The following is a 13,694-nucleotide window of genomic DNA, read 5'->3' as shown; positions in this document are numbered from 1 at the left end:
TACGAGGATAAAAGCAAATCAAGATTCACTTTCTTGTTTTCAAGAAAATCAAGAAATGAAATTTTAGTCCAGTTTTGCTATTTCGGGTGATTTCAAGAATTAAGAAAATCAATGTTTCAAATTTTAGAATTTTTTTATCCAAAAAATTGAACCTTGCAGTTGGTGTACAATGGATTACACGTGCAAGCTTAAATGAGCCAATTTTAGGAGCGAATGGATCACAAGTCCAAGCTCTTGAAAATTGGTTCATTGGGATGTCCACAAGCCCATCATGAAGTTTGGAACATGACTTAGTTGAACATCAAGACAAACTGTTAAAGTGGCCCAATTTGAAAACATTTTAATTTTTCTATTTAATTTTACTTAATTTGTGGACCAACATGTTAATTAGTTAGTTAGTTGATGAGTTGTTATACTTAGTTGACATATTTATTACATTCCTTACATTTAGGAGATTAGTTAAGCGTTAATAGGCTATAAATATAAATAGGGTGTAACTCCATTGTATTCTTTATTCATTGATTATTCAGAAGAATTAGAAAAATTAGAGTTGTTTTAAGGAGGATGTGAATTCATCTTGTTTCCAATCCATCTTTTCCATCTATCTTTTTCTTTTTTTTTTCTTTTTTTTTTCCTATTTTGTTCTTGTTACTTTGAATCTAATCTTTGATTTTTCTTAATTTCAAGTCTTATTTCAATCAAGAGGGGCGTTCTCCTATCTTTTCTTGCTGTTTGAATTCTTTTGTTACAAAACAATTTGCTTTTGGCTTAATTCTTCATTCTACTAAACTATTTTTGTTATTTTGTTTCAGATTTGATTGGAGGTTTCTTTAGAGTCCAAGAACGATTTCTTCTCTTCCAAGAAACCTTATTCTGCTCATTCTTAGACTCATTTTGGCCGTCCCTCCCTTTAGTTGTTGTTAGGTTTTCTTTTAATTTGTTTTCATTCAATTTCTAATTTGTTTTTGTTTCTTTTGTTTAGATCTTTGTTTGACAACTTTTTCTTTATCAACAACGACCCAAATCACTCCAAACACTTGGTTACTTATTGTTTTTGATTGATCGAACCTTTTTTTTAGTTTTTCTTGTGATTTAATTTGGGTTTTAGCCTCAGGTCTTCAAATTTGTTTTAATTGTTTGCTTTTACTTAATTGACAGTCTTATTTCATTTGGAATTCATCAAAAACAAGTATTTTCTTGATCGACTTGACTTCTGTAAGAACTCTAATTCTTAATTTGGTCTATTTGTGCTGTTATTACTTGATTTTTGTTGTTACCCTTTCAATTTTGACTTGGATTGTTTGCGTTTTAGGTTGAGTTGAACTCCAAGTTTCCTTTCGTTCGTCTAGATCCCTAGATCAAATCTGCAACTTGGACAAACTTGCGATCTTATTCCGCACACGTCCATATTATTTGGTATCAATTTCTTGGGCATTTTGGGTCTTCTTTGAGTTTTTATAAACTAATTTCTAGCAAAACAGGCTCAAAGTAGTTTTTTACCCATATATTTTTCAGTGGGTAAACATTTTCCAGATCATGTGAAATTTTACACACCAATTTTTAGCACGCTATTGGAATATAAAAAAAATCCCACAAAAAAAAGATCGAAAAAATGAAAAAAAACCTCAAAAAATATGAAGAAATTTTTTAAAAAAAATTCTAGATTGAATTTCATGCCAAAACTTTCCAAATCAGATCTATTCTATTTGAGAATGTTCTAATTTAAATTTTGTGGTTTTGGAAATCGGGAACACCTTGAACGAAGTTTGTCAAGTTACTTAGCGATTTTCAGGTTTCACCGATTTTTATTGATAACATTTTATTGTTTCCTTTAGGTTCTAATACATTTCTGATTGATTGCTTATTAACATTTTTAAAAGACTTAAAAGATTAATTCTTATCTTGTTGAGAATGCAATTTTATTTCTAAGTGTATAACGGTGATGTTTGCTTAATTTTTTTTTCTTTAGTGTTGTGTTTTATTAAGGATTTCACAATGATTCGTGATACTCATAGTAACAAAGAAAGTGATAATAGTAGTGAAAAGCCACAATCAACAAAAAAATCATGTTGGTTTTGTGACGAATCATGTTGATACTCGTAGTACCATGAAAAATCATGTTGGTTTTGTGACGAATGATACATTCGATACTATACTAGACACAATCAACAAAAAAAATATTTTTAATTTAAAATTCAATAGTTTTTATAACTTTTTATAATATTTTAAAGTTTTTATATGTTTGTATAAAATATTTTTAATAATATTTATGATTGTTTATATCTTTTACAATCTCTTAAGATTTTTATAATTTTTTTAAAATATAATTTTAATAACTTTTTTTCATAATTTTTATGATCTTTATATATATATATACAATTTTTATGACTTTTATTAAAAAAATAAAGGACTAAATATCGGGTTATTAAATGTTGTCATATGATTAATCCATTAATTTAATTTAATGGTCAACATAATCAAGTACAGAAACCATTAATGGATAGGTATAATCGATTTTTTTAATTAACAATAATGATTCAAATGGAGGTGAATTAAATTGAAGTACTAAAATGACTTTCAGATTTTTTTTTCAGTATTAATTTTAATTAAATGAAAATTAAAAGTATGAGCTATAGTTTAGAAGAAAAGTGTAATCTATCCTATAATAATTAAAACAAACTTGTGATCAATAAAATTTAAGGTAGACTCAGAAATTGTTAATGATGAAACTTTGTCTTTTTCATAAATTAAAAATATTATAGAACGTTTTATTAAAAATAAAATTTTATGCTTAGAATTAGAATTATTATATTTTATTAAAATCGTGCAAATTCATCTATCATAATGGCTATAGCGATAAAAGCGATGCGACTGAACATGACCGCAAACACCATTTAAATCCTTGTTTGGTTGAATTGGAAATTTTATTGTTCTCTGATGGGTGTTGAAAATATTGCAAATAAGTGAATATGTATTAGGAAAATTGCCTGTGAGGTACTAAGAGGTGGCCCTTCTGACCCCATGATTGGGAAAAGTAGAGCAAGGATTAATGGTTATGCAGGCTTGCTGTAGTTATTTGAAAAAGATGAATCAATTATTAAAGGAAAAAATGAGTGGGTCACAGCCTGCAAACCAAAGGTAAAAGGTGGTGCTGGAGTTGGAATGAAGCTAGCATTTTACATCACATTTAAGCTATCTTGAATCAGGTAAGACCCCTAATGCAATTGCAGATGGCAACCAGCACATATGTAAAGATAAATGATTCCGTAATTATATCTTTTTGTATAGCTTAGGGTATAAATCAGGAGGGTTTGGCTTCACCTGTAAATAGCTATATTGATTGCACTGTAGTAGGTACAGTTTTGTTTCGTAGCAGTTTCCTGCAAATTCCTTTGGACGGTAAAATACAAAGTAGTTAATGCATAACATCCTATTTCTGATAGGATGGAAAGAATTACGAAACAAAGCAACAATATAACGAAGGCTTAAAGACCAAAAATAATTAGTTCAGCTTTGACCAAATAAATATTCAATAGAGAATAATAGAATAATATAGCAAACTAGATGGGAAGGTGGTGATGAGAATAAGGGGAATAGGCAGGTGAGGTAGCGACAAAAGATGGGGTGCTGCTAGTAGTAGTAGCCATCGTGGTCCTGGTCCCGGTTGGAGTCCTTTGAGGGCTTCTTGACCTTGACATCATGCTCAGGGTCACGGTACTGCGCCCATCTGCTCTCTCCCCGCTTCTCCGAGGCCCTTTCTCTGCCCACTTCAGCTCTGCTTGCTTCACCATACTCGGGTACCTCCAACAGCAGCCCATCTTTCCTGCTCTTTTTATGTACCTATCCAATCACTCATAAAACGTTCTCTCTTATTGTTTGCACATCTATATATTTATATAATTCACTCCAAAACTTAACTCTTCATGGGGAAATGTTATGTTACCTTGGGCTGAATGTTCTTCCCAAACACAGAACGCACTTTCTGCCTTCTGCCATTTCTCCCATCCCAATACAGACGCATTGCCTACAGTACACCCTTCCACAAACCTGCATATATATCCTAGCTAGTGGTAATCTTGAATTGTTCAAAAACAGAGATATGTAGCATATATATTTTTGAAATTGGTTTCTAAACTAGAAATTAAAGTTTCTGACAACTTATTGACCATATCCTAACTGCATAAATTCATTAAACATCAGCTTCCAGTCATATAGTGTCTCGGCCATGCAGCCGTTGCTTTTCTTTTGCACAAATTAAATGAAATTAAATATCTTGGTTACCAGGCATCGATGGCGGAAGATGTATATGTAAGTACTGCAGATGGTGCATATGTTGGAGTGAGGAATCCCAGGGCGGCGTCTTTGCCCTCTTTCCGGATAGTTAGATGCCATGCTTATGACGCTTACGTCATCGTAGGACACCCCATGCCTAAACTCCGTATGACCCCTGGGACTAGTTCGTTGAGTTTGATCCTTCCAGGCACGATGGTGATCCATTTCCATGTGGGAATCAAAGTTGTCAGTGTCTTGAACATAATGTTTATGGTGATGGTTGGTCCCTTGCAGGCCTCTGCTGAGATCAAGGCTGGGAAGTTTGGTCAAAGATGATCCTAATTGTTTTGTAGTTGGAGTATTGTCTTGCTGAAGGGGATCCATCGCGCTGGTGCTTCTCTTGTTATCAGATGCGCTTGCCTTTTGCTTCATGTCAGCTAGGTCCTGGAAAGTGAGATTAACAGAGTCATCGGGGATCCCCAGATATAGTTGTTCAAGCTCCACTCGGGCCTTGGCCAAATCTCCCATTCTGATGTTGATGATTCTTAATTGTTTCGATGCACAAGGGAGAGAGATTTGTGGGGGAATGAAGTGTTCCAAGTTATTAAGGGGTGAAAGCGCGTTTATTGTAATGTTTCATTGAAGATGGAGACGCGTATGTATATTTAATTTAATAAAATGCATGGCCGGACTTGACGATGTTATACGTTGGCGTGAGGTTCTTCAGCCTCATTATCAAACCACAATTCTCACCAAACTGATCTATCATTTGATTGCAATTATTTTAATGTGGTGTTGGAACCAAGGAAAGCCATATATTATTTGGTTTATGATTCATGGGTTTAGCTTGAGAGATTTAATCTTTTTCATGGTTCGATGTATGAATTTGCTTCGAGGTTGATTTCTTGACTCAATTTGAGTGAATGAATTTGGTTTAATAATGGTGGAACCAGAGAGGAGACCATTAGCGGCTTTGACAACCCATTTCTCTATGATTCATTCACAAAGCTATTTATGAAAAACTTCATAACCTAACCTATAATGTATGTGAGAAGATAAAAATGAAGCAGGTGAAGGCCGGACTACATATTCATATAGAGATAAACAAATAAAGATGAAATTATATATTTGCCATGGTTAGAATTAGTGAAGGATTGAAGTAAAGTTAAAAGTAGGGTGTGAGACATACACTATAAACAAATGCATGCACTTGTTGATAAGTAAACGGAAACTTCCCCTCTTAATTACCACTCATGCATGTCGCATTCCATATTTTGGTTTGTTGGATGCAAAAGCTAAGTATAATATTAAATAACACTCAACCTAGTATTATTATATTAAGATGTTTGGTTGTTAAATATTGTGATATTTATTATTTACCATCTGTCTAAAAGCAAATACTATAGCAATTAAAACAAAACCCTTTCGTCTTAGGAATCGGGAAGGAATTACTTATTCCCCTTGTATTTTATTTTATTATTTTCCTTCAGAGTTGAATGCACTTATAGAATTGTAAATAAACAGCTTTTCATCAACAATTCATTTATTAAATTAAATAAATAAATAAAAATAAAATTTTGAGGCTTGTTTATTAAACGGACCAAATACAAGTAAGAGTAATTCAATTCATTTATGTTCATGATTAAATTTGTTTATATTTGTTTAAAACTCATTTAACAAATCATTTAAAACTTATTTATTGTTCCATTCACATATGTTAATAAAATTATTTTGTTCAATATAATTATTAATATTTATATCTAATTATTTTATATCAAAAAAATAATATATATTTATTTATTGTTTGTTTATTATTCATGAATATATTTGAGAACATGTTAATATTAAACATAAACACATAATTTTAAATAAACGAACATAAATCAAAAATTTAAGTTTAAATTTCTTAAAAATAAATAAACAAACGCGAAACGCGAATAGAAGCCCATGCGTTCAAACCCAATTCATTTACAGCCCTAACCCAATTCATTTACAGCCCTATGCCACTCACCACTCATCGAAAAAAAACCTTCCCCACCAAAAGAACAGGAAAAGGAGAATAATACAATTCACTGATTAAATTATTCGATCTGCAACAGCCTGGAAAAAGAAGGAATTAAACCAACCGATTACATTTGAATAAATTTAATATGTTATGTTCTGTTTTAGTGAATTCAACTTGTTTCTATCGTTACTTATAAATATAGATGATTGATAAACCAAATCACGGCCACCACCTAGCACCAGCAGAATATATGGATAACAAGACAGCCCGAGCCTTAGCCTGCCATAATAAATGTGGAAAGAAACAGACAGAGACAAAGACAAAGAGGCGCCCCATTTACTTGGTATAAAGGTAACCAGCTTAACAAAGGTTATTGCAGTGTGTGTGTGTTTGAAGATGTGAGGCTAACACCTACAGAACTAATATACCTGTAAAAGGAAAGGAAAAAAAGAAAAAAAAAAAAGGAGCAGCAAATCTGCCAAGGACATTTTCATTGAAGACTATTTCTCTCCAAGCTGGGCTCCTTATGCCCTACACGCTCCCATCCTACAGATGCAAGAAACTCTTCATCAGAGAGGGGTCTCTCATTCTCTCTATTAGCTTTTGACTGAAAATGGGACCCAAGGCTACCCTGTTGCTGTTGCTCAGTCTTTAAGCTTTCAATTCCATTTTGCTTAATGTAATTTTCTACTGGCAAGCTGGTAGCTTCAACAAAACTCATCATATTCAATCCTCCTCCAAGTTGCACATCTTCACGAATGGGGTGACAATTCAGGTCTATTTCTCCAGTGCTGGCCTCTGCTACCTCACCTTCAATTCTGCTTCGACTTCCTTCATTTTCTGAATGATCGTTTCTTGTGTCCTTCAGCTCTGTTTCATCCATTTGCTTCTTATTATCCCTTTCGGAAATTTCTGCTTCACGTTCTGATTGGCGTTTCTTCTTCCGTAGCATGAGTGTTTTAAACCGGCGCTTTACTGTCAAGCACACATTACAGGTGCAATTCGCTTTGTGCTTTCCCTTCCCACTTGGAGGCTGAATGCACACAATGCAGGTACAACCAGGACGGTGTCTAGGATGTTTTGTTGTAGCTCCAACTGAAGACTCCCCCACATCACCCATTTTGTCACCTAGAACTGCAGCGCTTGCCAGAGCATCCAAGCCTGTAGGTTCAGGTTCTGGGGCTACCTTAGGGCCTTCTTGAACTTTTGTCTTCTTCAAATCTGGGAAAAGGTTTCAAGCGGTGATAATAGTCAAGAAGTATAATGAAAGCCAAATAGGACACCAACTATAAAGGCTGAAATATATATACACGCAAATATATATGCATATATGTGTGTGCATGTATGAGTGTCTATGTGAGCGCGTGGCACATTTATTCATGCCAAATGATGAAAATAATGCAGCACTGTCACACATACACCAAAAAAGATAAAAAAAGCAGTCTGTAGCTAGTCAAGTATCACGGGATACAAAGATATGCATATGTCTACTTGCTCAAGTGTGTGCAAAACTAATGCAGCATTAACACATGAATAAAGGATCATTTACAGCATACAAAACGTTCTGAAACCATCTTCCTGTAAAAAGAAAATCTACTTTGTTTTCCTAAAATTATCCTAAATGTGCCACAGAACCTCCTCTGGAATATTGCCCTACCTGTACCCACTTTGAGAATATTCTCCAGTTCCTTTGGGCCGATCTCCTCTGGTGCAGAGCATGCACACCTAGGAACACATTACTCAATCAGCAAAGCATAAACATCTAGACTAAGGTTTCATCCCACAAAATGGTCCCTCAATAGTAGCAATCTCATTTAAAAGTAAAACAAAATGTCGCACCTGCTAGAATCCCAAACATTATCAGAACATGTCCACTTTGAAGGGAGGAGAACATCAACTGGTAACCTTCGCCATTTGGAGCAATCATCGCACTGTGCCCATTGCTCCTGTTCCCTACAGACAATCCTCATATATTCCGGTTAAACAAATATAGAAGAAAAGAAGCTATACAAATATGTTCTTTACCAAATAAGCAGCAATGTGAGATCTTAAAAGTTGTTCCAGCATCTATGGAACTAGAATTCATAGCAAACTGGTATCATTCCAAAAGCAAGAAAAGTTTCAATAATTAAAGTAAATGAAGGAAACTGGAAAGTCAGCAGTTATGTTCAAAAGAGACTGCATAACAAACGATTTAGAGAGACAACAGATCAGAGCATGAGTATAAAACCAAAGTTTTCCAAACTGAAAGTTTGACCACCCTACAGAAGGATTTTAATGCTTTGAAACATTGTCAGCATTCACAATCAGGAAATAGCTCCAAAACTTAACTTCTGCTAGCAGAAGCAAGACTGCAATAGAACATGTTCAAATAATCTTTTACAGTTCAGACCCTTTTGCAGATGCCCTAACCATAATCTTGCATGACCAATGAACAATGGCAAAACAAAGACAAATACTAGAACCACATTATAACTTCGTCAACTGCCAATTTTTCCAATGACAAATGAGAAAATACAGAGAAATGTGTCATGTAGGCTTACCCAGATGGCCAGGCACCAAATATAGTCCTCTTTCCAAAAACTGGGGGTTCCTAAACAAACAAACAGCATTGATCACAAACTTTAAATAAACATGGTATATATGAATTTGCATCAACAAATCATCATGGCATTGTTATAACAAAAGGAAAAAACTGATTGCTACATACATCATATTCTTCAAATTCATGGTCCTCAATAGTCACAATGCTAGGCCTGACACTTGGGGGTGGACGAAGCAAGTCCTGTGCTTCTTCCCATGTGAGCCTTAACTCCAACGCATCTACACTATGCATCAGCAACCTCTTACTTTTGGATCCAATATTTCTAGTCTTCTTCTTCTCTGCATTCATTGCTAGTTGATGCCCGGAATTCTCATTTGCCCTGACTCCATGGTTCTCATCTCTACTGCGACTAATATTTCCATCAGGTAAACCAAAATGTTCAGACAGAGCATTTCCAAGAAGATCCTTTCCTCCTTTTGGGGTCTGAAAAAGACCAGAGTAAGCACTCACTGTAGACAAATACTCAATTAAGTTTGAAAATCTTCATAATGATTCCAAAAAGGTTTGCATGGAGCTTGACCTGTGTATCAGAGTTTGCTGCCTTCCGGAACCCCATAACAAGTTTACCCCCAGGATCTATTCGACTAAATGTAACTGCAATGGGAGAAAAAAAATTATTACTAGTAAATAAGAGAAAGAAAACTTTAGGTCTGCAATGCAAGTTGAGTTCCCACTATCATTATAAAGCTATCAGATTATCAAGGAAAGAGGATACATAAATGCACTAAAGATCTCAAAAATTAATAAAATTTCACACAAGGAAGCTGACATATAAAGTGAAACAAACAATCCAAAACCATGGAGCACACAAAAAAATGCAACGCAGGAGGAAAAGAAGAAGCAAGTACTAGTTATGCTCTTCAGTTCTAATGGAAAAGAATTTCACACAACCTTACTGGAGAAATCTAGTGTTTTCTTTTCCTGTTTCACATCATAAATAATTATTACAAAATGAATATAGATGGAGAGCAATGTTATAACTTTCATAGCTATGCATGTACCATGAGGAAAAAATAAAGTTCCTCAACTAGGGTAATACCTAAAGACATAGAAGGGACATCCAAGCTATTAATTGGAGTCAAGGAAACTAACTCTAGACACAGCATAAAAGCAACAGATTCAGACACCTACAAGAGATTACGGTCCATATAGAGAAACCGAAGTGATGGAGGGGTTTTATCCCTTTAAGAATCATAAAGGGACAGTTCCTAGTCATAGCCCCCACAACTGAGATCCTTTAAAGAAAAAATTATCTTATAACATTTTCAGATAAAGACACATAATAGAAGTGCATAAAGTGATCACTCTTAAGGCTTGAACCATTCTCTTTTTGTTCTCAGATCTCTAACCTAGAGGTATATTTCACCAAGCAAATTGCATTTAAGTTCTAATTCTTGGGGAAGTTGTTTCATTAGACATAGAATTATTCCCACTACAAAACCACTGAGCTATTCTGTACAGAGCACCATTAAAAGGATTCCTTTTCTATCACAATAAAATTATCAATACAAAATCAAATAAGGAACAATAGCATAGATATCAAGCAAGATTATACATCATGCTCTTAGCAGCAAAGTAACAGATTATACCAGTATCGCCTGCTCGTAGTTGCATGGAGTGGATACAAGGAGTAACACCCTCCAAAACATACATCCTACTATTGTTATTTGGCCAAAATCTGAACTGAAATGTCCATTCTTTCCCATTTACATCTTGAATCCTTAGAGGAAGGCCTTCTGATTGTGAAATTGGAGGAAAATATGCCTGCATTGATTTCTAGTTCATACAAATGCAATGCCAGGACAAGAATGAAGGGTAGATAGGGGGACTTTGTTGCAGAGGGTGGGGTGCAAGGAAAAGGCATGAAAGTGAGTATATTGAAAAACTTACTTCAGCACATGCTTTTGGAAGCACTAATCGACCAATTCGACCAGCATCACTGGCACTGAGAACCTTCTCAAACAGTGGCACAATGGTAGATTTTAAACTTCAAATTTGCAACTTAAGGTGAACAACAAATTTGAACCAACAGAGATAACAAAAACTACATACATAAATCATTCTAGGAAAACCAGAATTTAGAAACTTAAGCTAACAATCATGGATACTCTCCCGATAGTTTCTGTAGCTCTTGGTCAGTAATCCTGGGCCAATACCGAGGAAGTAAATGATTTTTCCCACGTCCCTCAATTGGTGGCCTTGTAATACGTGCCTGAGGAATCATGCCTTTATTCAGTTCTGAACTTGTTGTTAGACCATTTTTAGAGGGTTTGGGCAATATGCGACGAGATTGCTGCCCTTGTTGAAAAGAGGACCATGTTTTGCTTGGTTCTTTTCCATCAGCTAGCCCACCGGAAAAAGGCAGTAAAAAATTGGGATTGGCAGAAGATCCTCCCAAAGACATGCTCAAATAAGGTTGTGGAAGTGAATCCTGAATATCTCTAAAGTCCAAAGCTGGTCTAGCATTGTCTAATTTTGCAAAGTTAGCTGGTCGGACATATGGTTGTGTAGCATTTGAAAACCCAGCACCTACTTTCTCAGTGGGGCATATGACTTCCTCTCCTCTGTGTTGCCCAAGAGATGCATTTGCATCACCTCTCTGAGATTGAGGCAAGAGGTTGCATTCATTAGCCTCCATGGATTTGCACAATGGTGCAAGTGTTCTCTCATCAACATGATCACTAACTGCTTTACCTTCAACAGCACTGGATCCAGCATTATTCATTGGCACTGCTCCAACTCCTTCAGGGATTTCATCACCATGTGTCTGCATCACAAAAGGAAAAATAACAGTAGGAAGCAACAAGAACACGACCAATAAATAGTCCAAAGACCAAATTACTTAATGTGCCATTTCAATTGTTAAAATATTGGTTCCTAGATCCTACTTTCCGTGGACTTAGGTGCTACAACTGAGAGCATCACTACAAATGAAGCAAAAGATTAAAAAATAAAAGGCTAGCAGAAGAGCTACGTTGGTGTAAAGAAGCATCAACTTTTTCCCATGATCTCAAACCAGGGTTACCATATGTTTGACTGAAACGAAAATTCATGTTAAACATCAAACGAAGAAATCAGGTGAGGAGTGACAGAAAAAAGTACCTGAATTCTTTTAACTGAATGAAGTCGGGAGCTCTTTGCGCAGCTCATACACCCAACACCACCATAATCTAGGAGTTCAAGCAGATAATTGGAGGCTATGCACCCACAGTGAAGATGCTGCCATATCAAGTTTAATTACTTAAAAATGATAGACAATTGATTGTTGATTGAACTATAATAAGATCAGCAGGATTATCAGCTTACATTGCCGCATATTCGGCAGTCCCTCCAGCCAGATTCCTCCAAGTGGAATGTATCGCAATAGACGCCATCCTCGTAGGCAGAGCTTAAGCACAGAAGTCAGAAGACAAAAAAGGAAAAGAAAAGAGAAAGCATTGAAAATCAATAGAATTAAACAGTTAATACATGAATAAAACAACACTATCGCCTTAATAGTTCAGGAAAAAAAATCTAAGTCTCTATTGGAACTAGAATATCATGCACCAATGCACACCGTCTAAGAGGAGGGGAATTCCATGCAGCTCCTGATCTATTTTAGCAGTATCAGCACTTAATTTAGGTACATTGATGATGCGTATTCTACAGCTTTTCGCAATAATGACTTGAAATTTAGAAGACCACTAATGAAGTGCAGTTTTGAATGGTTGAATGACATATATGTTTTTGAACACCAGATTAAGCGCAAAATCTCACAGGTACTTATACGATCTATAAAATTAATACTTGTTTTGATAAATTTCTGAAAAAAGGGTGAAAGTACCTGTGAGATTTTGAAAAACGTAAAGCAATAAGGGTGATAAAATAAATCCAAAATTGTAGTACTAGTAGCAAGGAAAGCGTTAAATTTGAAACCCAGAACCCAAAATGTGGAACTGATAGAAATGTGAAGATTGGAGTACCCGCAGGGGTAGCAGAGATGAGCAAAACCACCAGATCGCAAAGGCCAACCCTTCTTCCATTCATTGCTGGTAGCAGCTCCACAGGAGGAATTCATGCAAATCTTGGACCCCATCCAGCACAAGCTGCTCAAATCAAAATAAAAAATCAAAATCAAATCCCCTTTCAAAGTCATTCATGAGTCCAATTATAATTTCATCAATGGAACACCCCCATGCACAACATATATCGAATATTTCCAAAAAGAAAAAAAAAAGCATGATGATAACATTAAAAGGAAGCTGACCTCGCTCAACTCACAACAAATCAGTCATTCAGAGAAGGAACCCACTTCACTTGGAATGAACAAGAAGGAGGAGGAGGAGGAGGTAGTCAACCAGCAAGAAGTGGACGAGTGAATAAAACAAAGAGAAGAGAAGAGAAGAGAAGAGATGAGAAGCGTAACGGCGGTGGTAGATGTAATTATGCTTTGTTATTGCTATAGTTACTACTACAACTACACATAAATTTAGAATTAAAAAAAAAGGAACCCAAAGAAAACGTGCCTATGTTTATGTTTTGTGAGAGAGAAAAGAGTGAGTGCATGCACGAGCAGCGTCAGAGCATGACACTTGAAGACACACCACACCGCTTAAGCCTTAAAGTTAAAACCCCTTTCAGTTCAACCCAAACCCGAACTAACTCTCTCTCCCTCTCTGCCCTTTCTCCTTCTCGGGCACTCATAAACTCACCCAGCCGTTTCCTTGGATTCTGTGACCTCTTCTGTCTCTTCTTACATTAATTTCAACATGGATTGGGCCTGTAGGCTGTGTTTTTTTTACCAATGGGTACGCCCTTTTTCTGTCACTTACC

At 35.6% G+C, this 13,694-nt stretch overlaps 2 protein-coding genes and 1 long non-coding RNA gene across 3 annotated transcripts; 1 reads left to right on the top strand and 2 right to left on the bottom strand.

The window, feature by feature from the left end:
• Positions 1-549: 549 nt before the first annotated feature.
• LOC107963824 (uncharacterized) lies at positions 550-1,566 on the top strand. Its single transcript, XR_001702041.2, has 2 exons — positions 550-1,215; positions 1,313-1,566. It is a non-coding gene; the product is annotated as an uncharacterized lncRNA (long non-coding RNA).
• Positions 1,567-3,492: 1,926 nt separating this feature from the next.
• On the bottom strand, positions 3,493-4,800 carry LOC107963823 (uncharacterized). Its single transcript, XM_016900316.2, has 3 exons — positions 4,282-4,800; positions 3,944-4,047; positions 3,493-3,840 (listed from the first exon to the last, which is right to left on the bottom strand). The coding sequence occupies exons 1-3, from the start codon at positions 4,798-4,800 to the stop codon at positions 3,561-3,563; spliced, it is 903 nt and encodes a 300-aa protein (XP_016755805.1). The 3' UTR covers positions 3,493-3,560.
• A 1,726-nt stretch (positions 4,801-6,526) lies between these two features.
• Positions 6,527-13,557, bottom strand: LOC107963822 (B3 domain-containing transcription repressor VAL1). The gene is made up of 13 exons (XM_016900315.2): positions 13,129-13,557; positions 12,845-12,967; positions 12,189-12,270; positions 11,985-12,101; positions 10,991-11,649; positions 10,773-10,869; positions 10,472-10,646; positions 9,403-9,476; positions 8,988-9,305; positions 8,821-8,870; positions 8,117-8,230; positions 7,935-8,002; positions 6,527-7,498 (listed from the first exon to the last, which is right to left on the bottom strand). The coding sequence occupies exons 2-13, from the start codon at positions 12,955-12,957 to the stop codon at positions 6,768-6,770; spliced, it is 2,598 nt and encodes an 865-aa protein (XP_016755804.1). The 5' UTR covers positions 12,958-12,967; positions 13,129-13,557; the 3' UTR covers positions 6,527-6,767.
• Between the last annotated feature and the right edge of the window lie 137 nt (positions 13,558-13,694).

This window comes from Gossypium hirsutum, chromosome A03 (assembly GCF_007990345.1).
Source record: "Gossypium hirsutum isolate 1008001.06 chromosome A03, Gossypium_hirsutum_v2.1, whole genome shotgun sequence".
In the NCBI taxonomy this organism is placed as follows: domain Eukaryota; kingdom Viridiplantae; phylum Streptophyta; class Magnoliopsida; order Malvales; family Malvaceae; genus Gossypium; species Gossypium hirsutum.
Note: the sequence above shows the minus strand (reverse complement) of the source record. Positions and strands in the feature narration are given on the sequence as shown.

What these genes read in the sequence shown, in the direction of transcription:
- LOC107963823 (XM_016900316.2), bottom strand. Translation starts at nt 4,800, where the DNA reads ATGGGAGATTTGGCCAAGGCCCGAGTGGAGCTTGAACAACTATATCTG. An exon ending in TCTTCCGCCATCGATGCCTG is followed by an intron (nt 4,048 to 4,281) that starts GTAACCAAGATA and finishes ATATATATGCAG; the next exon opens with GTTTGTGGAAGGGTGTACTG. An exon ending in GGAAGAACATTCAGCCCAAG is followed by an intron (nt 3,841 to 3,943) that starts GTAACATAACAT and finishes GTGATTGGATAG; the next exon opens with GTACATAAAAAGAGCAGGAA.
- LOC107963822 (XM_016900315.2), bottom strand. Translation starts at nt 12,957, where the DNA reads ATGGGGTCCAAGATTTGCATGAATTCCTCCTGTGGAGCTGCTACCAGC. An exon ending in ATTCAGTTAAAAGAATTCAG is followed by an intron (nt 11,650 to 11,984) that starts GTACTTTTTTCT and finishes TTTGTGATGCAG; the next exon opens with ACACATGGTGATGAAATCCC. An exon ending in ACTACGAGCAGGCGATACTG is followed by an intron (nt 9,477 to 10,471) that starts GTATAATCTGTT and finishes CTCCCATTGCAG; the next exon opens with TTACATTTAGTCGAATAGAT.